This window comes from Dermacentor silvarum, chromosome 3 (assembly GCF_013339745.2).
Source record: "Dermacentor silvarum isolate Dsil-2018 chromosome 3, BIME_Dsil_1.4, whole genome shotgun sequence".
Lineage (NCBI taxonomy): Eukaryota > Metazoa > Arthropoda > Arachnida > Ixodida > Ixodidae > Dermacentor > Dermacentor silvarum.
Genome location: NC_051156.1, coordinates 185,514,422 through 185,539,499, shown reverse-complemented (window position 1 = coordinate 185,539,499; position 25,078 = coordinate 185,514,422). Strand labels below are relative to the sequence as shown.

Genomic DNA, 25,078 nt, shown 5'->3' with positions numbered 1-25,078 from the left:
TTATGTTGCGAATGCAGCCTTTACTACCACAGTTTGCATGCTGTGTCAGTCTCTGCTGAGGGAAAATCTTTGCTTATGCATGCGCTGCTGATTAATGTGTGTTTGATAACTTCTGCTTTACTACTGTTGTTGCTGCAGGTTATTGCATGGTATATTGTGGCTTATTGCTTTAAATGGCAATTCCTTCTTGAAATGTGAACAAACAAGCTGAGCTCCCCCAAAATGTCTTGGTTGTTGCTCTTACAGAAGCCTGCTTCAATGTTTCATGTTGTAGTCTCCATATGTTTGCTTTTTCAACCAGCAGCTTCAACTGGAACAGCCTACCCATCACCGAACTATGTGCTTTTTAAATTAATATGGAAAGAAACATTCTCTTGCAGTGTATCAGTGAGGCCAGATAAGGCAGCTTTCTTTCTTTTTTTTAGCAGACAGTTCCCAGCTGCTTGAAGCCATTGTACTGCATCTTTACATTTGCTGGAGAGCAGTAGGTTAATGTGTGTTTGAAAACTTCTGCTTTACTACTGGTTGTTGCTGCAGGTTATTGCATGGCATATTATGGCTTATTGCTTTAAATTAATTCCTTCTTGAATTGTGAACAACAGGCTGAGCACCCCCAAAATGTCTTGGTTGTTGCTCTTACAGAAGCCTGCTTCAATGTTTCATGTTGTAGTCTCCATATGTTTGCTTTTTCAACCAGCAGCTTTAACCGGAACAGCCTAACCATCACCGAACTGTGTGCTTTTTTCAATTAATATGGAAAGAAACATTCTCTTGCAGTATATCAGTGAGGCCAGAATAAGGCAGCTTTCTTTCTTTTTTTTAACAGACAGTTCCCACCTGCTTGAAGCCATTGTACTGCATCTTTACATTTGTAGTAGGCCAGATTCACTAGTCTAATGACTGATACAAACACATATAGTAATAGCTGTAGTAATAATAGTAATAATAGCTGTAGCTAGTAATAGCTATAGTAATAATAATGGCTGGCTGCTGGACGTGTAGTACATAGTGTGATGTCTGTGGTCAAACCAGTGAAAATATGCAGCATCAGATGAAGACATAAATGGCACGCATGATGAGCACACACCTGACTTAGTTTGCAAGCCTGTTTTGTCTTGTGTACATCCTCATCTTATGGTAAATCCTTTTTACTGGTCCAACCACTGTTGTTCAGGCCTGTAAATACTTTTATGAGGAGAAACTCACTTAAATGGGCTTTTAAAATTAGAAGTGTAGCGGATAGGGTTTGTTGGTGGCTTTCCATGGACACTTAGCAGCGTTCAGTGCTCAGAATGCTTATCAGGAGTTCAGACTTTTGAATAAGATCCAAGTGTTATCTCTGCAACATGCATATGCCAGAGTAAAAGAATGACAGCACACCAAAGAGAGGTTTAAACTAAAGGCCCCTCGCCTTCGCTCAGGGGGTCCGTGAGCCGCGACCAGCACGACGAAGGACCAGTGGCGCGAGGAACAGAACCCACTTTAATTTACGATGTAACGAAGCACTCAACCACTGCAGTCTCGCGGCCGACAGTAGAAAGCACAAGGCGAAGCGGCAAGCAACGCAAGAGCGAGGCAAACAAGTGTACTGGCAAAGGGGCGACAAAATAACAGCCTCAGCAGACAATCAATCGCCACAATCTCGCGGCCGAATACAGAACACACAAGGCAAAAAAAGCAAACGCCGAACCGGCCAGGCAAACAAGGGTAGTCACAAATGCTGAAAACAAAGCCCTCGTTTCCACAGACACAATGCAAAACGTTTTCCCTTGCTCCGCAGCATGCTCGACAAAAAACTAGATGGGTTGCGCCCCACCAGCGCCTCACCAAGCCCAGGCCCACCCCCGAAAAAGCCCCCCGAGTGCAGTCGCTGTTGCCTTCTTATCGGGCAGCTGTCTTCCCGGCAGCCCCCGCGCGGGTTTCTTGCGCCAACCCGATCGGTGCACATGCTCCATGCGGCGCGCGTTGTTGTGGCGTGCGTTTCAAAGGCTTCCATGGTGCGTGCTGCAGAGGAGGGCCCAAAGGCCTGATAAAACCAAGTGCCAGATTTTATTTATTCTGTTTGTTTTCTACACCCAACGGACCCTTCACTATCTTATCACTCACTATAGGATAGGCGGAGACAACAGCTCGTACCTGCTGTGCCAGCTGTCTAGGACATCATAGAACTTGGAATTGTCCACGAGAGTCTATTCAATTGTTTACTGATGAAAATCATTACATACAGTTAGTAAATGAAAACTTACTAATTTGGCAGCATTTAGGGAAATTTCTTTTTTTAAGTATGTAAAAGGGCATCAAATACATAAATGTACCGTGGAATCTATAATGTTAGAAGGACATTGTTGTTGCTGCAGTTCATGAACAAAATTGGAAAGGTTACCTTGGCTTTTATTTTCTTGGCTATTAATCAAGCTCCTCCTGTCAACTAAATGCAAATAGAGTTTTGCAAGCGTAATCTAAAACCTTGATCTTTTGTTTATGTATATATATTTAATATTGCAAGTCTCTTCGGGAGTAGAAAACTTGAGACAGAGTGTTGTCGAAATCGGTAACCGTGCATGCAGTAAAGGGACACTAATGAAGAAATAAATTTTTGCTGTATCGGTAAATCAATAAAGATAAGGTATTGAAAGCTCACTTTATCAGTCAAAACTGATTTATTGTTACTGTGCATGCCGTAAAGGGACACTAATGAAAAAATAAATTTTAGCTGTATTCGTAAGTCAACAAAGATAAGGTATTGAAAACGCACTTTATCGGTCAAAACTGAATTATTGTTACTGTGCATGCCGTAAAGGGACACTAATGAAAAGTAAATTTTAGCTGTATCGGTAAATCAACCAAGATAAGGTATTGAAAGCGCACTTTATCAGTCAAAACTGATTTATGGTTTATCATTGTCATTCCTTTATTGCTTAAAGCGGTGAACCAGAATTGTGTTGCTTGTGGCATGCCTCCCAATTTTGTCTGTAACAAAGTGCAAAATTCTCTGTGCATGTATCACTCACACTGCTTGATTGCCTGTTATGCATAAATTGCCTTCTGGGTTCTGGCAGTTCTTGCGCTTACTTCTTTCTGTTCATCATAATGAAACTGCTCTGCTTTCCTACCCTAAAGAGATTCTTGGTGTGTTATGTTTCAGACTCTGAAGTGAACAATCCATCGTACGCTAAAAAGCGCCGTGCTCGTTTGAAAGCCACACTGAAAGCACTCATTAAAGGGGAGACAGACTACCAGCATTCACGTCGTCGAGGTACCGCTGTCATGCTAGTGGCATGTGCAAGGTTGCACTCATGTTGTGTCATTGCAACAATCACACATATGCAGCCATTTTGTGATCGATTCTTGTTTTAACTTCTGTGCCGTTTTCATTTTCATATTAGTTCAGAGCGTTTGGTGAACTCGCGTGAATTCAAATTTCTCTAGTACTTTTGCACGGTGTGTCAGAAAACTAATTAGACTGCCTTTGGGTAAATTTTTTTGACAGTGAAGGAATCATTAACACAGATTTGCTTCTTCAGGACAGATAATTAATCATTTAGTACCATTAGGCACTTGGAACAACTTTGAGGGGATAAAAAGGGCATCCATTGCGTTTACTCAGACATTGCCAACTTGAGAATGCTGCTCTCCAGTAATGGTCCATGTCACATTGCCCTACCAGTGACTACACTTTTGTCACAGATCGGCATCAGTGTGTTATTACAGTCCCCTTTCTCACCTCGTTTAATCTGTCTAATTTATTTATTTTGCCTAAGATTGAAAGCCGTGACACACCACTTGAGCATGCATGCTGAGTATACTCTGATAGTGCCAGCGAGACCGGCAGACACACACTTCTTTATAGGCTAAATGGATTTGCGATTATCTATGAGTGTACAGCCGTTTCTGCTAGAGTGTCGTTAATTTTCTAACAGACCCTATTTTTTCAGTACTCTTTATACACTGCCACGCTGGGCAGTGTAGAGGAGGGGCATGAGGAATGGGGCAGTTTTTGCATTTTAATGTATTGCTTAGTTCACCTGAGACATAAATACAAAAGGAACTGTGCTTAATTTGCACAAGAGCTCTTTCTTTGAAAGTCTTAAGGATGCTTTCAAGAAAAAAATTGCAAACAATGAAATGTATCTTTTAAACCTTTCCTATTGTGAGGAGTGGGACATCACGTAAGAAGAATGGGACACTTTACATATAGCCCTGAAAATTTTTCTACTCAGTGGCGTCAGGTAGGCATTTAGCACAAACAAGAACCTCAGTCTTTTTGATTTCCCTGCTGATTTTGTCTCTGGCAGCTTTGGTACAATGTCTTGGCTTGATACTACACATAAGGCTGGACAAGCAGGAAATAAGGATGTTCATAATTCTCCTCTTCCTTTCATGATCATCCACAACTACATCCATGCCATCAGTAATCTTGACCGCGTCTTCAAAAAATTTGTCTCCTTGTCTTGTAACAAAGTACTGCACAATCGTACGTACAGAAAGTAATGTTTTACATACCCTAGGACCCTTGAAAGTCAACTGCTGTCAGGCTCTGCATATTCCCGATTGTTAGGGAGGTTTAAGTCATGCTCCAGCTTGGTTTCTTCCGCTGTTTCTCCGTTGCCACTCAGTGTGCTAGCTAGCTCTTAAATTTTCTACTTTTCCACGCCTTTAATTGCCACAGATACTGAGCAGTTACCTTATCCCGGAGTATGCATTGCCCATGTCATAATTATGTTATAAAATGGATATAGGAGAAAGTTATGATGCAAGAAATAGTCAGTTAAAGTGTAAGCACACAATAAAATAACAGCAAAAACGTGCAACACAGCTAGGGTGAATGGAATAGTTTTACGTCTCCCTCCATCATGCTCTCCTGTTCCTTCTAAGGACACAGCATAGAGCGAAATCACTTTTCACCTGAAATAGTCGTAGATTAGGCTTAGGAGCACAATGGCAGAAAACACTCCATAAATGCTTGTTTATGAAATTTGCTTATGCTTGATTTTTTTTTTTTTTTTCATCAGCACCTCTATTTTTGTATTGGCTTGAGAATGGTAACAAATGAGCAGCTAGTTAGATACCTTTTGCAGTCAAAAATGTGATTTTCCTCTCGCTTGTACTTCTCCATAACAAAGCAGCGACCGATTACGATGGAAACTAATATGTGCAGGGGCATTATTTGTGGCTGGTTTGTTCAGCAGCTCAGGCAGTCTTAAAAAAAATACTTGAACTGTCCCACTTCTTCAACCGTACGGCTCTTTGTACCTCTTCGCTAGTCAAAAAAAGCATTCCTTCATACATTTTATGAAATGGCATAAATTTGCAATGCTCTGCGTGGCACAATTTCTTCATCTGTCACTGCTATAGCACTTAAAGTTAATGGTATATCAAATCATAAAATATTTTTGTATCTTAAGGGTCGTTTATGGGCGTTGATATTTCCTTGTTACTGAGGCTAAGAAATTTTCACAAATAGTGCATTCATGCAAATATGGCACTCAATGCAGTTAATTGAAAAGGGACTTAGAACCTTAAGTCATCTATGCAGGGTGTGCACAGGTCCTTGGTACCCTTGAAATTAAGGAGTATGCTTTCAGGGCCCTTGAAAGCCCTGTAATTTATTTATTTTTTTCGTCGAAGGTCAATTATGTGACCTGCTTTCTATGGTGGATCAGCGTGGACCTGACAAATTTTTTTCGTCGAAGGTCAATTATGTGACCTGCTTTCTATGGTGGATCAGCGTGGACCTGACAAACTTCCCATTTTATAAACAATACTGCAGTAAAAAAAGAATTAAAAGAATTCTGTGGATCCCACGCACTATAGGAATCGATGTTATGTGAAGCATTCTGCCCGTACCAGGCTATCCAGCATTGTTTGGGGTTCCGGAAATTGTTACCAGATGAACCAACGTGTTTGTGTAAATTGAGTATATGTAGGCTGCAAGCGTACGTGTGTGTGGCGACAGCAGCATGACGACCACGTTGAAGATGATCATATGGCAGCAAAGGCATATCTACGCCAGCCGTTCGACGCGAGCTTATGACATGACGGTTGTTGGGTTCTACATAAGTAGTGTACGAGCGTAAGCAAGAGAAACACGGATTGTGACATAATCAGCAACTACGTGTTATGCAATTGTACGCGCCTGTGGCTAAGTCATGTTATGTTAAAATGACGATGGCATATAAGCTCTGGTGAAGAAATGTGAAAACATGATTAACCTGGGCGATTGTGAAATTAATACAATGTCGCACAGTTTCTACGTAGCATACACTAATACGAGAAAAGTGCTGAGGAAAGTGCGCCCGTTCTAGAGAGTGCAGTCTAACACGGCACCTCAAAGCGCGAGCTGTCAAAAAAGAAAAAACATGAGAAAGTGGCACGTGGTGCACAAGCCGAGTGTTTCAAAGAGCTGGCAGCCTTAGGGACGAGAGAAGTGCGCGTGCGATCGTGGCCGAGCGGTTAGAGCATGGGGCTGCTGTGCTCCCGCGGCAGTGGTTTAATTCCACCATTAGTCGCACCTCACTTTCTATTTAATAAAACGAGGAGCGACAGGAACCTACCTGCCTACCTACTACTGCGGAGTGCTAAGAATGCAACAATTAATGCTTCACAACAAAAAACTCGATCCGCCGCACCCGCCTGCAATGCCACACACCTTCACCATACCCGTCATTATGTCGCGCGACCTGCACGGCACACCTTCGTCACCTTCTCGCGCTTCTCCAGTCTCCCTTCCCTGTCTCCACTGTCAGACTCGTTTACCAGAAGGGTGGAAGAGAGACAAAAGAAAGGCACGCGATGCTGCAAAATCCTGCCACATCAGGTGCGTGGCACGATGGCAGTTGTGGCAGCACGTTTTCTTCTTTTCTTTTTTGGGAATGCGCGTTCCTGTTTCTTTCTGCACAGGCACCCATTAGCCAGATGTAATTGATACAGTCAAGCCTCGATACAACGAAGTTGTACTCGCAGCGAAAAACTTATATCAAGAATTTCGTTATACATATCGAGGTTTCGTTAATTCAATAGAACTAAGATATGGAAATAAAAATAGTTTGTTATATCGCAAATTTTGCTAAATCGGGGTTCGTTATATCGAGGTTTGACTGTATAGCCAAGGATGAGGCATGGGAACATTGTAGTAAGTGGTGTTAGGGCTGCTCATTGTTGCATCCGGGTATCGTTAAAAACGGTAATGCAGCCTTAAGTGGGCTCGACTGTACATCTTCCTAAAATCTTTCAGTGTTTGTTCCCTCTTTTTTTTTGTGCAACCTGGTTTTAGCAGTTATCAGTTATAACAATGGAATTTTCCTGGCACTTGAATATTGTTATGGGGGTTTGACTGAGTGCGCATGCGGCCTGAGCGCCTGATCTTGGAGGTAATCTGCAGCAGGTGCAAAGCGTACGAGCCAAAATAGTAGCGATGCCATCAGCCGTGGCGGCATACTGGACGCGAAAGCTTCTCGGGCTTCGTTTCGTGCCATCGATATAAAGATATCGTCGACACGGCATGAAACCGTCTCTTTGGTCAAACAACTCAAATTCGAGAAGATCATTTTTTTTCTTCATTGAAATTTTTTTTTTCTTTTTTTTTCCAATTGCGCAATAATTCAGAAAGTTCTATGGCCCCTTCTGTGAAAAAAGTTTGGCAGCAACTGTACTTGTTTGCATATAAGGTTCAGTTTGATTATAACGAAATTTCGATATAATGAAGTGAAGTGCCAATTTTACCGACTGCATTATATTTAAGTTTAACTATAGTTCTTTGGAAATGTTATGGTAAAAATTGCTACATGGAATGCCACTCTGCACCATAGAAAAAACTTTACAGGGCCTTGAAAGTCCTTGAATGTTTGTCTCCGAGACCTCTATGGACCGTGCTATGTAATGACTATGACATATGGAGTGGATGTTATGTCAAATTGCGTATTTTTGTGTTTTTCTTGCTACTGATATGTGATCATTTTTTTTTTTTTTTGTTATCATGAATGCTGGCTCTGCAAAACAGTCGCCCTAGCTTCTACAGCACGCCTGTTAAGTATGAAGCATAGTGTGGGGCCCACATATTTTTGTTTGAATTAACACAAGTTTGTGTAGGCTTCCAGAGAGGCACTGGTTAAGAAATTTTGAAGTTAGAATGTGTTGAAAATTTTTGTTAGTGTATGTAGGCACAGCATGGAAAGACAAGCACGACAAGAAAGATTGCATCACAGGCACGAACTTGCAGTTATTATTATTCGGTTTCCAAAGAAAAACAGAGTCATCACTGGCAACGGCCACCAGTAATGACATAATGCCTGCCTGCTTCTAGTAGACAAAGGGTACATAATGATTAAACAGTCAAAGAGGTAAGAAATAGATATGGTGAAATAATGCACTAGCCAGCATGCAAATACAGCTAAAAGAGAGATTTAAAAAAAAAGAAAGAAAAAAAGATTGTCATTACTAGAATGCAGGAAAATGATGTCTTTGACAGGCAAAGCATAAACATAAAAATTTAGCCAGGCAATCGCACACCGAAACTCACAAGCCAAGGCTTCACAATCATCAGAGGTAATGCATAATTGGTGGAAGTTCATAATCTTTTAAGATACTTTTTAACCAGTTACTTTAATGCAGGTGTAAGTACAATTGTTGGCCTAGACTTGTGTTTTTTGCTTTCACTGAAATAGCTGCTTTATATTATCATACAAAGGGCAGTGAACAAGAGGAATTAGCAATTGGTGCTCTTTGGCTAGAACTGGCCCTTGCTCCAATAAAGCTCGTTAATCAATCACTTAATCGTGAATTACTAATTAGCAATTTTTAGAATGTCTGCATTCTTAGCCATGTGTTGTTTTGTTTTTTTGCCTGGGACGCAAACTGCCAATAGGATGTTCTGATTAACTGAGCGCAGTTCGTTAGGTGTGATAAACTCAGTGCAAATAATTAGGCGCGTGACTATTTGTGGGTATAAATTTCAGAGTTAGGTGATTGCACAGGTGAAAGAAAGCATTGTTATGAAAGGGTGATAATTGTAATGTCAAACGTTTGCTTATCAAATATTGAAAATAAATTCGTGTGGAAAGAGTCGCTAGAAATAGGCATAGGAATGTTATGCGTGAAACAGGGCAGTCCGGGAAAGGCAGACAAAAAAAAATTCACCGACAATTACGACACTCCCTAATGCAAAATTTGAGCGCAGCTCAATACGTGTTTTCATTTCGCGATATATTGGCTGGTGCAGACACGCAGCACGTTGCAAATGGAGCGAAGTGTGGCGCAACTGCCTCGCTAATCTGGAGATAGCGAGAGCTAGCATGTGGGGCCAGCGCATGGATGACGCATGGGCACAATTCACAGAAGCCGCCGCCACCATACCTCCCAGATGCGCACTGCTCTGGCGCCATTGTCACTACACTACACTTTTCTTCTCACACTTTCGCCATACCCTGCTCCACTTTCCGCCTCAAGGTTCCGCTGCACCCTCCTCTCTGCTTTCCTCCTCGTGCCTTTTTACTCTCGCTGCTTTTTTCATCCCCCGCTGCGTTTACTCATCTTTTGTTGTGCTCGTTGTCTCGGTTACAAGTGACGCCGACACTCGCCACAGGAATGAGCATCTAAGAGCTGCGCTTCAAAAAAAAAAAAAAAAGAAATGCCAGGCATGAAGTAGATGGGCACAGGTGAGAGAAAAATATAGAATGGTGCCAAATCATGATGCAAACGGAGTGAAATTGTCAGCAACTGTAGAGCTTTCAAACTAGAGCTCCCCGAGTGCCACCATAATTCATCTTGAATTCTTGTGAGTGTTCATGAGTAACAAGGTGCATTTTCTGACGTCAGAATGTAGACAGTGGAAAGGTATATTGGCGAAATTGCCATAATGAGATTGCCAGTTGATGTTGAGTTGATACGAGTTAATTTGTAAGCAAAGGAAATTTGGAGCAGGTGTTTAGTAACGCAAGTATATACATAACTGAATTTATTGTATAAACTGTTTTTTTTTTTTTCTTAGATACCGGGGGAAAATTACTGGTGTATTGAGGGCAGCCTAGTGGTATGAACAACTAGGTAATACTCACACAAAATAGCCATGCAAGGATTGCAAGGGTGCATTCCAAGTGCCTGCATTTTAGCAGTTGCTACCCGCTTCTTGGAATCGCTGCATGGTGCTCTCATGACTATTCGTTTAGACTTCGCTTTCAGCTCTGCCTTGCACTACACAAATTCACCTACTTCTTCATTTTGTATAAAAGCATGGCCTACCATATTGCACCTTTTATGTCGGCTAAGATGTTAGTCTAAAACAATAGTTACATGGCATTAGTATGCTGGCCACACAGCAGGGAACATGTTTCACTGTGAGATCCTGCATTTAGTCACACATACTGCTGTGATATCGGGTGTCAGGGTTCACTCAAGGGGCGCAATCTGAGATCTTTGTTCGTTTCGCGTTCTGGTCAGTTGCTGCAACGTCACACAGCGGCAGTATGCAAAATTTGTGACAACAAATTTGGACTCCCCGGACGTCTGTCGTCTGGGGAGTTCGTCGTTTTTGGCGACGGTCAAATGATGACGCGCTCCTGTCGATCATTTTGATTACGAGCACGTCGTCTGCTAGAAGCAGAACGCGACGAGAGATGTGAAGTTCGAGCTGTCATCTGCTCGCTACGAGAACGTCTGGTGGGTTGGATTGGATCCAAACGGCGGCTGCGGCTACAGAATGGTTCACCGCTTGCCAATTGGCTGCTCTCTCCATCCCGTTGTCACAAATTTTGCATACTGCCACTTCGTGACGTTGCAGCAACTGAACAGAACGCGTTTCGAACAAAGATCTCCGATCCCGCCCAACATGTGAGGTTACTGGAGAACACTACTCTCCTGTGTGTCATTGAGACACCGATGCGAAGCTTATGGGTTCGGTGCCCACCTGTGACAACTTATCTTTTCGTCCACTTTCATTTCCCCTTTGCTTCATTATTTTCTGCTTTTCAATTTCAACCACAGCTAATTACCTCTATTCTTTCCTTGGCTTCATTGCCTTCTAGCTTTATATGGTCGTGATCAAGTGTGCATTAGGGGTTTAAAGGCAAACAAATATGATCAAGTCTGCTTTCAAGTTGTGTTTTAAAAAGAATACTGTGACGTGAACAAATGTGGTATCACTCTCCCAACAGTGTTTGCTCTTTTTACAGCAATAAATGACTTTGGCTAAGCACATGGAATGCTACGCTGCACCCATTGGCAAGTGAGCTCACAACAGTGGCTCACTATACATATATATATATCACTGATGGACAAAATGCTGCAAAATATAAAGAGCGTCAACAATTACTTGTATGGACAGAAACTATAGAAATAATTTTTTTATCTCTTTGAGCGTCAGACTGCAGATATCAGTGTTTTGTTGATGGTGTAATTTGTTCAGTATCAAAGGTAACGTATGATTCAACATTTGATATGCATAGGTTGCCCGAGTTTTTTTTTTTACTAACCATGGTTCAGGATGTCCGTGTACGCAGTTTTTCCTTAATTGTGCCAGCATGGATAATGAGTTGTGCTTATTGATTAGTCCGAGTTTAAAAGAACAGCAGAGTTTATAATCATATATAGATCTTATCTCAATAATTTTGTGATTTTGGAATAATTCAGCAGTGTGCGTGAGGGTATGGAGTCTTAGAAACCAACCACACAATTCTCTTCTATAGAACTGTCAGTTTGTATATATTTTCTGCAGTAGTTGTGGCCCATATAAGAACTCCATAATTGAGTAAAGAGGGAGAAGGCACATTGTATAAAATTAAGTTTACTGATTTGGAAAGCTAAAAGCAATGACTATGCTTAATACCAGTCATTTGTGATAACTTTACAATTACCTTGTTATTAAGCTCAATCGAGCTCATATTCTCAGTAAAATATAGGCCTAAAATCTTAAATTAATGAATCTTGGATGAAAATAAGGAATCGAAGTACAAGGTCGGTCTAAATTCTGTCAATAATTTAATAAAGCAGTTTCTCTACTACATGGTTTCAGCTTATAGAACTGTTTAACTTTGTAAGAGTGTAACATCACAATACAAGGTTTGAATGTAAGCTATTCGAAATAACTGGATAGCGCTGCAGAGGTACAAGCTTTAAGCAGAACAAGCAGACATGGAGCAAATTAACAGAATTAACATTGCAATATAGATATAAAATCATCATGAGCAATGTAAAAAAAGGTACTGCCATGACGCTCCTCACCTGCTGGAGCAAACGGAAGGTGCGTAAACAATTCAAGCAAGAGCTAGGCTACGCTTATGCTCAACAGTACTTCCAAACAACCACACCTTGCCAGTGTGGTCTCTCTTGCGAAGCGCAAATTCTTGTACACTTGGATGTATACGCAAAATGGAGCTACTTCCAGAGGGGCTCCTCTGATGGTGTTTCCACAAACGGCAGTGTTCGCCCCATGTGTGTTGTTCTACAGACAGCCACCCAGATATTGGACACTTGCTGTGGGAGTGTTCAGTCCTCGATAGACTCCGGGATCAATACAAGCCCAAGACAGTGCGGGTCCTTAAAAAGTGTCTATACACCCTGCAGGGGAGACACGCAGCAGCTCTATTGCGCTGTAGAATTGGTTGTAGAAGCTGTCCTGCGGGGTCAATATTAGCATTGATGTACCTTTTCCGTCCCTTCACCCTACTAAGGCCTTGGGCCATCCTGTGTGATTAAAGATGTATTCATTCATATAAGATGTGATAATAAATGTGATGGCTTAGCGAGAGTAGACCAAAATATAAAAACATCTTTCTTAAAGGCCACACAGGGTGACACCTAGAGGACAAGAAAGTTGAGTGGGAGGTTAGGACCATGCAACTAACGATACAACAGAAATAAGATGTAATAACAAGTGTGATGGATTAGCGAGTGCAGAGCAAGATATATATTAAGACATCTTTGTTTTAGGCCCACGCAGGGCGAAATCTAGAGAACAAGGAAGTTGGAAGGGAGGTTAGTACCATGCAACTAACGATAGAACAGAAAATGATTGCGTAACATTGTAAGAGACAAAAAAAAAAACATTATAGATTAGAGAGCAAACATAGATAGATTGTATTCTGGTTGAGGGTAAGAAGAGAAAGGTTAGTTGACCATGTCATGTGATTTGTAAAACAGATAAGGATTTGTCTCAGAGTAAAAGAGCAGAGAAAGAAAATGCAGTCGATAGATGTACAAGTTTAGGAAATTTTGCAAATGTAGGATGGGTTCAACTAAAGAGGACGGGGGTAATTTTAGATCATTGAGAGGCACCTTTGTCCTTAATTGGGTTTTAATTTAAGTATAAACCTGCCACTGCTTTTGCATGCATGCTGCTTGCAGCTGGTGGCACCGTAATTTGGCCGCCTTGCTTGTGTAAATGTAACTGGAAGGACTCACTAGAAAATTGATTTTTTTTTTTTCGAATGTCTGGCACAAGATGGCAAATACTGCATGGCACTTGGTGATTGCCAGTGGCATTCCTAGCACTCAGAGAAAAACAGGAAGATATTTTGGTGTTGGTGCATCTTGGGAAATCATGCAGAAGGCCAGAGTTCAGAAATGGGCCGATGAAACAAAAGGCTTGATAGTAGCAATTTCTATATTCAGTGTCCATAAGATTAGTTGCATCCTATCTGTTCAAGCTTTAGCACCTTCTCGAGTGTAGTTGCTGTCTAATGTCTGCAACTCAATGAGACTGAATTTTTTAACTGTGTTATGAGCAGCCTTGTGCTGTGACTTCCTGTATTCTTCTCTAGCCTGTTTCGATGGCTACTACTTTAAAGGAACACTAAATGTAAATTGCAAGTCTGTCTAGAGTGGTGGATTGCGGTTCTCAAAAACTTCGCAGCATTTGTTCTGCGCAAAGCGAAGGTTCATTAAGATAACTGTAATTCAAGACAGCATGTCTTTTGTCGACATCCCTTGAAGATAGAGGAAGTTACATCATCCACTGTCAGTACACAGAAAATATGTACGGCACGGCTCATCTCAGAGGTATGCGCTCTACTACTTGCTGCCATGTTCAGTGAGTCGGAGGTTAACACAGAGAGGGTGCCACTTTCACTTGAGTAGCTCTTGTAGCTGGCTGAAGAGAAGAGCGTAAAAAGGGGAATGGTGAATTTTACTGAGCTCCGTTTTTTTCATGCTCAAACGTCAGTGCAATTCTCGCTTTATTATTGCTGGTTGGCTACTATTTACCAACTATTAGTGAAGATTTTTAGTGGGAGCTGGTTTTGTATTTCAACACCAGTGGTACCAGCTATACTCCCACATTCTCACATTTTCACGGAAGCCACATTCTCAGTAAAAGCGACACTTTGGACATGTAGGAGCACCTATCACTTTATAGTCAGACTTCATCTTTGCATTCAGTGTCTCGTGAATTTATAAAATGCATTTCAAGTCTGGTCCATCAACCATCAGTCACACAGCTGCCCTCCGTTCCTCCTGATTATCATTGCTGCTAGTGCTACTTGTGCTATAGTGATAAAGTGTTTGAAGCTTGCTTTTTCTCGTAGTGGCAAATATGTACTGTTGGTGCTGAAAACACTCATTGCGAAGAGTGACCATTTAAACTTTTATGGTGCTTTATGGATGTTGTCCACATGTTATCATTTCAGATAGCAGCAGCAGCGAGGATGACTCTGAGGAAGATGAAAAGTATTCGGAGGATGGAAAAGTTGATGGTACAGATGTGGGTAAGAGAGGAACTGATACTGATCATCTCAAAAAGCTTCTGAAGAAGTGTGAAAAGTTTCTGATTAAGTTTGAAAGTGAGTGCACAAGACAAGAAAGACGTATTCACAAAGGGGGATTCTGTGATGTGCGAGAGTTGTCATTATACTACTTTAGCCATTTTGCATAACCCTTGGAGGTTTTATCTGCACGGGAATCGCCCTCCCTGCCTTGCCCTTGCTCTGTGTGTAGTACAATGTAGCGGGTGGTGAAATGCTTTGTTATAGGGCTTGTTTTAGTGTATTGCAGATAGTGTGGTTTTAGACTTGAAATAGTAGTTGATCTAACACTCAAATTCAACTGTAAAATTTCTAGCATTCAAATTTACAAGTAACCTGTTCGATCTTAGTTTCTGATCCCAGTATGACTACATCGTCATTCCCCCGAATATTACGCATTGGCCTCTAGTGCTCGTGCCATGAAAAATTACCATTGAGAGGTTCACTTCTTTTCTGTAACGGTATGTTCTGTACATGCAGCTGATCACATGCACAGAGATTGTCGTATGAGTGTCTGGCAGCCTTAATGTGTTGTGAACAAATGAAACCCAAACGGGAAAATTATAATTAGAAACAGCAAATGGCAGAGTAGAGGTTGATCTCAGGGAGATATGTGGTTGAGTAGTTAATTAGCACTTCTGAGTGTCTTAAGGGCGTGGGTCTTGGAGACAAGAAATTCATTAAAAAATTTTTCTCATTCTGTTATTTTTCTAATCACCACATCAGGGTGCACCTGCTAGCAAAAAGCTAGCTCAAAAGGACATGTCGTTGAGGAAGAAAACAATGTATTTGTCCTATGGAATGCTTAGTTTTGCCCGTGAAAATGTTGAAATGGCCCATTTTGTGTCATTTGCCATTCTAAATTCGTCTTTTCATAGCCAGGCCATCTCATTCTTGTTTGGAAGAGCAGCTTTGCACCTTACCTTCCTGCTAAAACGACCCTTCATTGCTGCTTCAGAAAAAAACTACCCGGTTTTGTAGTATAAAATGTCATTTTTACACTCTTTAATTTCTTGCATTTTTCTCAAAAAATGATTTTTCCAAGTCTAAAATATAAGGGGCAGCCCTGTGTCCGTGCTACTCATTCAATCCTCCCGATTTTTTACCTGAACGCTAGAGAGTCGTAGAGTGCGCAAAAGGTATAATATAGTGAATTTTAGGACACTGTAACATTTTGATATCTTGTTGAAATCACCAATAAAAATTGACATTTGCGAAGTTGCAACTTTAGAATTTCATAACTTCAGCAAATATGCAGATTTAAAAATTAAAGTGCAAGCTTGTACTCTGATATATGTTGAATTTAAGCTCTCATTGTGCAGTACATTTTTTGCGTCACATCCCAAATTTATAACGCAAGAATAATTGCAACTTTCCTGGATTGACTTAGAAAAAAACTAATTGCATATTTGTAATCAACACACAAGAATGAATATTTCCTGGAAATTTCATGTGTTCAGAGTCAATAACAAAACTTTTTATCCGGGACCCAGGTCCCCCCATTCTTTGTAAGGGAAAAGGGTACTTTAGTGTGAGCTAAAGCTCTTGACTAAAATTTTATATCTCTTGTTCTCATGTTTGAATTGTCGATTAGTAAACGTATGGGCGAAAGCAAGCCCCAGTATAGAAGGCTTTTTGTTCATCAGAGGTTTTCACAAGTCACCTTGTTGAAATGTTTGCTGCTCCCCGAAATGAGGCTTCCCGTATATGCCCACTGTTGATCAATTCAAGTATCTTCCTGTGACCCCTTTAGTGTTTAATACATGTATGTTATGTAAGCGCCGCCGGTAGTTGCTGCTATAGACAATTCTGTTCCTGATGTACGCAACCAGTTTTTGTAGCAGCAGTTAGTCGGACCTGCCTTATTCCTTTGTACAAGATATGCTGAATTTCAGTACCTCTGTTTATTTTATTTCTTTGTTTGAAGCAACATTTGTTGTAGCGCGTTCAACGACATTGTCACCTTTCTGCCCTCTTTATGAATAGTATTAAATAACTCCGAAAAAATGTCCAGTGAGAAACAGAACACTTTACACTATGTGTAAAGCAAACTGAGAAGCGGGATATTCTCAGTAAATGAAACACTCCTTCAATGTCAAGAATTTTCCTCAGTTCGATAATCAGTAACTTGAGCGAGAACCCGATATCTGTGCAGTACTGCGTTTACAAAGTCATACTTAGCGAGTAGCTGTTCTATCCCACAGAACTCTGCCCGTCTTGTACAAAACCTACCCAACTTTCAGTCATGTGTGCATAGCTAAAGGTACAGTACCATAATATGCTAAAATATAAAACTGCTGTTGCCACTGTGACTTGCCCTGTGGCTTCGTAAAAATATTTTCTTCATTGTCCATAAGCAGCCTAAAATGTTAAAAACTTGGCAAATTTGGCTCGTGGCATGTGTCTAGGATCTGGTATCTGTTAGGCATGCACAGAGAATTCGAAAACCCTATAATAAACCTTTAACAGCTGTTAATCTTTTTTTATATAATTTTCGGGAGATCTTTCACTTGAGATTAATCGACATCTGCATTAGTGGAGAGCCATCTTGAGGGTGATTACTCCCAACGTGTCCGGTTCAGCAACTGCTGAACAACCAGCAAGGACCCTGCCTATATACTTTGCTCTGCTAGGCACATATCTGCAGAATGAGCACAGCGCGGAAGATGGATGAAAGAAGGATGCACACGTTGCTGTGTGCATCTTTCTGTATCCTCGTCTCTCACGCTGTGCTCGTTTTTGCTATGAATCACCAACTTGCCCAAGCCTCTACCCTTGTTCACATATCTGCCTAGCCAACTGAAGAACTGATGACCACCACCACTGATCACTTCATGCACACATCTTTTATTATGTTATACCTAGGCACATGCTCTCTGCATTGAACACTGCTTTTTCCTAGGGGACTGCACCGAACATCTGCACTCACGTTGCCATTACTTCAGTCGAGTGCGGTGCTTCTCTGCCTCAAGTTATGAGAGATAGTGAGGAGGTTGTGAAACAGAAATATTGCCTTGGGTTCCTTATTAAACGTTGTTCATTGCCTTCAAACAAATGCTTCTGAAGTTTGTAATAATCGCAGTGTTTCCTTTCTTTCTTTTTTTCTTTCTTTCTTTCTTTATGTTAGTGCCTGCATAAAGCAGGATCTGTTGGGTTGTTATGGATAAGTAATGTTATTTCTCTTGCCTTCATATTATAGAAATGAAGGAAGCTGCACAGAAAGCAGAAACAGCAGATGCCAATACAACTGGAGAGGCTTCTCCACTGAGTGAAGACGACGATGGCCCCCAGCTGCCCCCATACTTGCCAGCAATTCAGGGCTGTCGTAGTGTTGAAGAGTTCCATTGTCTCAACCGCATTGAGGAAGGCACATACGGTGTTGTCTACAGAGCGAGAGACAAGCAGACAGGTGAGCTCCGAGAATCTTTACTCAATTGTAGTTCGAAGTTTATTTGCTCGTTTGGTACGTGAGGTGGACCTAGGGAAGAGGCTGCTTAAACTGCTTCGAGGACCTGCTTAGCCGGTTTATGCAGGCAGACGTCAGCAACAAAATTCACCCAATGCAGAGAGATAGTGTTATGCCATATGCATCACTAATGCAGCATTCTACATTGCTTGTACTAAATTCAAAATGAGCAGCTACTGTTTTTCATTATTTTGCTCTGCTGATTAGCAAAATTACACGTTATAGGAAAGAAAGGTTTTGTACCACTTGAGTATAGACATTTTTCAGGAGCTTATGCTTTAACTGCGCCAATCGTTCCCATCCTATGTGCTTGGAGCACTTCTTTTGTGATTTGCATGAGAAGTATCGGAGCACCCGAAATTATCAGTAGTATTTGAGTGATCGCGGCACAAAGGCATGTTGGAGGAGTAAGATTGTACAGAAACACTTTTGTAGGACTGAGTGTGACTGCAAAAATTTCCGTTGTGTGAGTAGTAAGCTGGGCAAGATTCGAATGGTTCATTATTAACCGCACCGTTGACTGTTGTTTGCTCACCAGATGAGATTGTGGCTCTGAAACGACTGAAGATGGAAAAAGAGAAAGAGGGCTTTCCAATAACATCCCTCCGAGAGATCAACACCCTCCTCAAGGCGCAGCATCCAAATATTGTCACCGTTCGAGTGAGTGCCATTTTTCTCTCACCATTTGGTAACCCTCTAAACTTGCCTGCTTGGCCACAAGCCAAGTCCAAGGCTGTAGATCATTGTCTATTAACTACGCTAGAACTTCTGGGGACAGAATGTTTGCTGTAATGTCTGAAAGCCGTTTGCACTTTTTGCACTCGCTGCAGGAGATAGTGGTGGGCAGCAACATGGACAAGATCTACATTGTGATGGACTACGTGGAGCACGACCTCAAGAGCCTGATGGAGGTGATGAAGCAGCCATTCCTAGTGGGCGAGGTGAAGACACTGATGCTTCAGCTGCTCAAGGCGGTGGCCCACCTCCACGACAACTGGATCCTTCATCGGGACCTCAAGACCTCCAACCTCCTGCTCAGCCACAAAGGCATCCTAAAGGTCGGCGAACAGCTCGCAGCCGAGCACACTGCTATAAACTAGGCTTTCTGAAGCTTTCACTGTGATATCCGTCGTACTTGGTCTATGTGATGTAGTTTGTACCTTAGCCAATAGTATGCATGTCCTCTGTTGCGCCAACTGCGAAACAGCTAATCCAAGAAAAGAAGGTACTGTTTGGATGCTGCATACTGTGTGCGGGTCATATGCAGAATGCTGATAACCACAGTGAAGTCAAAATTGGAAAGTGATGTGGAAATGGAAAGTGATGTGGTACGGTGTTAAAATCACAATAATTGTAAATGAATCGCACGGCCAAGAAAAAATATTGATGCACAACTATTACGATTTCGGAATGCTTTCTTTTTTTTTTGTAATATCTACAACATTGTTGAAATATGTACTGTTTGAAAGGTTAAAGTTTAGACATTTTTCTTTGTTATGACCGTGTTTCTCAGCTAGCTTTGTAGCTCATTTTGTTTATAAGTGAGGAGCACCTGTGTTACAGAGAATATTTATTTTATGCTCTTACAGGTTGGTGACTTTGGTCTAGCTCGAGAATATGGGTCACCCCTGAAGCACTACACTCCCATTGTAGTCACCATGTGGTACCGTGCACCAGAACTGCTTCTTGGGGTCAAGGTTGGTTACTGTTCCTTCATGATTCAATGTATTGCATTCTTATACAGAGTTCATAGTGGCCTATGAAGGCCTCTGAAGCTGTTAAACTTCACTAACTGCATAAATTTTATTTTTGCCTGAGGTTAACGGATTTTGTTTAGACAACTTGGCTACAAATTTGTAAATGAATCGCACGTGTTTGTGCAGTCAAAAAGTCAAGCCAATCAAGTCTCTCAACATCTTTGTGGTTATTGGAGGTGTCTTGTTTAATGATTGTCTTTCTTTTTTTTGTGTGTGTGCATCTTTGATATTCTGTGCAGTAAAGGAAAATTGCTCATTATTGAAGACAGCGTCTCATTTTCAAGCTGTAAAACACGATCTTTCTTTAAAATGCTTTGTCAGGGCTTTGGAAGTCTTCAAAGGCCATGTACAATGAAATTTCACTTTGGGTAAATTCATTATGAATGAGTAGTTTATGTATTATAGAAGCAATTTTGGCAAAGGTGCAGGGCTGGTTATCGCCTAATTTTTTAGAACATCCTATAATTAGCACCTTTTGAGGTGATGTTGGTACCTGGTGGTCAGGAGATATGACAGCTTGCAGAACATGGCCCCCAACTCGTGCTTTGCAGTGTGCCTCCCAGTCTCGGAGATCATGCCCAGAACTTTATGCGTGCTGATCACACTGTCGTGCCTGTGCACCTGGAAGGGCAGTTTAGTTTCAGTATCAAAGATGTCTGTTCTTGCTAGGTTTTCATGATGCATCCACTCATATTTAAAACGTAAAATTTTCCACGATGGTGGCTCTGTGTCTACACTATCTGTACCTTTTTATATTTTGTCCAAAATTTTATCACAGTTGCCTTTTAGAATTCTTTGTGTTTTGTTCTTCAGAGAGTGGGCTATGGATTCTGCTTTCTTCTACATTTTTGCATAGCTGATCTGTTGACGTGCTTCCAAGAGGAAAAATCTTGTGTTGTATTAGTGCTTTCTGCTGCATTAGAGCAAATTGCAAGACTAGACACACTTATGTTGCAGGAGTATTCGACGCCCATCGACATGTGGTCAGTGGGTTGCATATTTGGCGAGCTGCTCACGATGAAGCCACTGTTCCCCGGAAAGTCAGACATTGACCAGCTGAATAGAATCTTCAAGGTATGTACCCAAGTGGTTAGTACTACTGAAACATGGTGCTGCAGTGACTTGTGAAAGTGCACGTGAGTCATTTTCAAGTAGCCCTGTTAACCAGAACCTGTAAAAAACTTTAAAAATGGTGAGATAAGCAGAGTTAGAAGGTAAGCAAAATCATTAAAATATAAACCCACTGGCTGCGCATAGACTGCATAGAGCCTTTCCAGAATGGTGCCAGTAACTGCAAGCTTTCTCACAGAAGGTCAGTATATCAGGAGCAGTATTTTCGGTCAATCATTTCAGGGATACCATCACTTCCGCAATATTTATTTCGCATGACTTGGCACAGGACACGTAGGCATCTACGGACAACAGCTTCCTGGCACTGTGCTAAGGTGCTTGAGACTGAAACAATTGATCCTAATGCATGTGTTGAAGCCCATCATCTGAGGGGTTCATAACCAGTACCCAACATCTGGCACTGATAATCTTTTCAGCGTAAGAATACTAGTTTTGCTCAGAAAACCGAAACTGAACTGTGAAAGAGTGCCCATGAGTTACATGACTGTTTACACTTCACCATTGTGCTGGCATGAAGCGAACATCCTTATGAAGCTGCAACCTGGCTGAAACTATGCTGTTGGCTCGTGTGCATGCATGCACAGGTTCACAATTTTACAGGAGCCTATTTCTCTTTTTTGTCTATTTGAGCTTTTCCTCAGGTTTTGCAAATTGTTTTGCAAATTGTTTTGCAGATTGTTTTGCATGCTTATATTATGTGTTCTATTCTAAATGGAATTTTGCACCTGCACACTGTTTAAGTTGGACTCCTCAAGAACATAAAGTTTAATCATCAGTAAGCAGACTGCAATGTGAGACAGAGCAAGCAAAACTCTTATTACAGGCTTGTGTTTTCTTGTATTCATGATTTTAATGAATTAGATGAGTGTGTTAGAAGCTCATCACCTGTTAATTGCTCTCAATTGTCATATTTTTCATATTTAATTTTAGGACCTTGGCACTCCCAGTGAGAAAATCTGGCCTGGCTATACTGAACTTCCCTTAGTGAAGAAAGTGACCTTCACTGAGCACCCTTACAACAATCTGAGAAGTCGGTTCGGCCACACACTCTCAAACCTGGGTTTTGACCTAATTAACAAGTGAGTCTCCCTTGACCAGCATCAGCTGGTTTGCACTTTCTTTTGTACGACACCTTCATCAAGTCTTTACTTTATTGAGCCATGCGCTTCCACAGCCAGCGCTGAGCCGACCAGGACAAAGGCATTTAGAGCGGATGTTTTCGCAAGGTTTTTATAGATTGCAGCACATTGCAAATTGCTTGCTAGCTGTTTTGGGTATCGTACATTCGATGGACATACTTGTCCACATTTTCAGCAGTAGGTGATAGCAAAACAGCAAAAAGTTTCCCGCTCGCAGGACTCCGCTCTGTCGTTGCAGCCGTTGCAACCAGAGTACCAGGCTCGACGAAAGCCATTTCTTCAAGGCTTGCCGATGCGCCCTACACGCTTCTGAGTGGGCTCATTTTTCTTACCACATACCAGTGAACACTGTGTGTTGAGTGGTATGTGCCAGTGGTATGTGGATGGATGGATGGATGGAAACAACTTTATTAAAATCCGGCGAAGTTTAATGACCCGGGCTCAGGTCTCCTATGAGGGGACTTCAAGGCCTTGCCTCGTCGCCGCCTCCCAGACCCACTGGACTGCCCACTCAGTGGTATGTGCTATCTCGAAGCTGAGATCAGTGTGCAAGGAGCCAAAGAAAAAAGTATGAACGGTGTTCTTGCTAAGCCCGAGGGTGCGGGATCGAATCCCGTCCGTGGTGGCCGCATTTCAGTGAGGGCAAAATGCAGAAATGTCTGTGTACCATGCGTTGGATGCATGTTGAAGAACACCAGGTGGTCAAAATTCATCCGGAGTCCTCCATTAGGACGTGCCTCATAATCATATCTTGGTTTTGGCACGTAAAACTGTAGAATTTAATTTGAATTTGAAAGGCATTCTGAGTGGAAAAAACGCCCAGCTGCGATTCGTGTTTCTGCATGTTTTAGACTTTTTCATTATCGCAAATTATTTTTAATGCATCTGATGCTATGAGTTGAAGGAATGCGCAGAAAGAACGTGCCAATAGTCTTCCGCCATCAGCTACCTCTGCAACAGCTCTGTGGGTATAATATTCTGCCATTGAGCACAATGCATTGTATTCAATTCTTAGCGATTACAGCTGTATTCTGGTGGAGAAAAATGCTGTAACATTTGCATACTTTTAGAGTTGGATGCTCATTAAAGAGCGCCAGGTTGTTAGAAGTAATCCGGCCACGTATTCACAAAAAGCTCTTGCATGAGGATTGTTCGTAAGGGCAAATTCCAGCCAGTCCTGATGCTGGATACATTATATTAGTGAAGGTGGCCAGCCAATGGCAAAAAGGCACTTACGAACTAAAATCTTTGTGAATTCAACCCATGGAGCACTCTACTACGACATGCCTCAAAGCCCCAGTGGTGCTTTGAGATATAAGCTCCGCTAATTGAATAGTTGCTTGATGTGCCTTTCATAGGCTCAAGGAGCTCGACAGTGGAAATTCCTAATTCTGTTCCTCATGTACTGTGCATTTGAGCTGGTAAACACATCTTACGGTACCCCTAACTCTGCCTTCATAGTGTCTTCATTTCGTGTTGTTGCCGACACGTTGCTTGCAAGAATGGCCAAAGAATGGGCCTGCTGTCTTTGCAGGTTCCTGACCTATTACCCGCAGCGTCGCATCACTGCGGAAGATGCATTGAAGCACGAGTTTTTCAATGAAACACCGGTGCCTGTGGACCCGTCCATGTTTCCGACGTGGCCAGCCAAGAGCGAACTGGGTCACCGAAAAGCACAGAGTCCCAAGCCTCCATCTGGTGGAAAGCAGTTTGCCAAACAACTGGTGAGTTGGTAGCCTTTTGTGATCTGTTCACTTGGAATATCCTGCAGTCCTTACGCTATGGTTCCTCACAAGAGAGACAGAATTTGCATAACTGTGATGGATGCTTGGATGTACCATCAGTTTTAAGGCCAATGGGCACGGAGTCAACAACACTACTACAGTACTATATAGGGGCAAGTCCCTAAAAGTGGTGACATTTTCACAGCGTTCTTTTTTTTTTTGTCCCATATGGGAGGAACACCCTGCCACTTTAGCCACAAGCTGTAAGAACTGTTGCAACTCCTGGCATCACTCACAATTAGAACATACTTGACATACTGCCATTGATGGCTCATATTGTATCATCAGCACTTCATATGCCGGTGCTTTTGTGTACCAGTGACTGGGTACATATTGCTTTAATGGAATCTTGTAGTTTGTTACATGTCTTACACAGTTTCATAATTAAAGCTTATAATTCACCTAAATGCTTCAATTGTAAAAACTCAATCACCTTTGAAACATGCTTTAACAGTTAATAAAAATTAAATATTTCACTAAGAAATTCTCAAAAGTATTTCACTCAAAGATACTCAGAAGATATCTTGTTTTATGTTCAATAAAACAAGGAAGTTATGAGCTTGATGTGAAATGGATCAAGGCTTTTGTGTTGTGGAGGTATTATTGGGTTCCTCGTGTCCATAAGGACTTCTTGAGGCCTGCGTAGAAACACAGGGATTTGGTGAGAGGTTTATAGGAGATATTCAATAAGAACATTTGGTAATGCTGGTCACTATCATTTTGAAAGCCTTCTGCTTTCAAAATGATTGTAATCACTTAGGTGTTCATTGTATGCGTTGCCCTTTCAGCATTGGATACTGGAGAGGATAGGTTGTGATGCAATTAAATAGTGTTCTCTAGATGACAGTGCAGGGACGAGCTAAGAACCTTCTCCACTGGCAAACCTCATTAGCTTATTGTGTGGCTGACTCATACAGTGCACCTGAACATGCCTGTCATCGCGGGCGTTTTGCCGGCGTGGGGCAGTTTCGTTGGCCAGCCGGGGACAGCGCCGCTGCTTCCCTCTGTGCCGTAGCCGCATCGTGCAAGGTCAACTCGTGACTAAAAAGTAGAGGAAGCATAAATGAGAAAG

General features: G+C 41.7%; 1 protein-coding gene across 7 annotated transcripts in view; it reads left to right on the top strand.

The window, feature by feature from the left end:
* Window positions 1–25,078, top strand: part of LOC119446239 (cyclin-dependent kinase 11B) — a 57,707-nt gene that overhangs the window by 27,681 nt on the left and 4,948 nt on the right. For 2 of the 7 annotated variants that reach the window (XM_037710615.2, XM_037710613.2), the window contains 9 exons: window positions 3,146–3,256; window positions 14,616–14,768; window positions 17,929–18,138; window positions 18,734–18,855; window positions 19,026–19,253; window positions 19,785–19,892; window positions 20,910–21,026; window positions 22,014–22,162; window positions 23,757–23,946. In XM_037710615.2, coding sequence (XP_037566543.1) covers window positions 3,146–3,256; window positions 14,616–14,768; window positions 17,929–18,138; window positions 18,734–18,855; window positions 19,026–19,253; window positions 19,785–19,892; window positions 20,910–21,026; window positions 22,014–22,162; window positions 23,757–23,946 — 1,388 coding nt within the window. The remainder of the gene's footprint in view (window positions 1–3,145; window positions 3,257–14,615; window positions 14,769–17,928; window positions 18,139–18,733; window positions 18,856–19,025; window positions 19,254–19,784; window positions 19,893–20,909; window positions 21,027–22,013; window positions 22,163–23,756; window positions 23,947–25,078) is intronic. The other 5 variants (XM_037710618.2, XM_037710617.2, XM_037710619.2 and 2 more) reach the window with 3 other exon arrangements.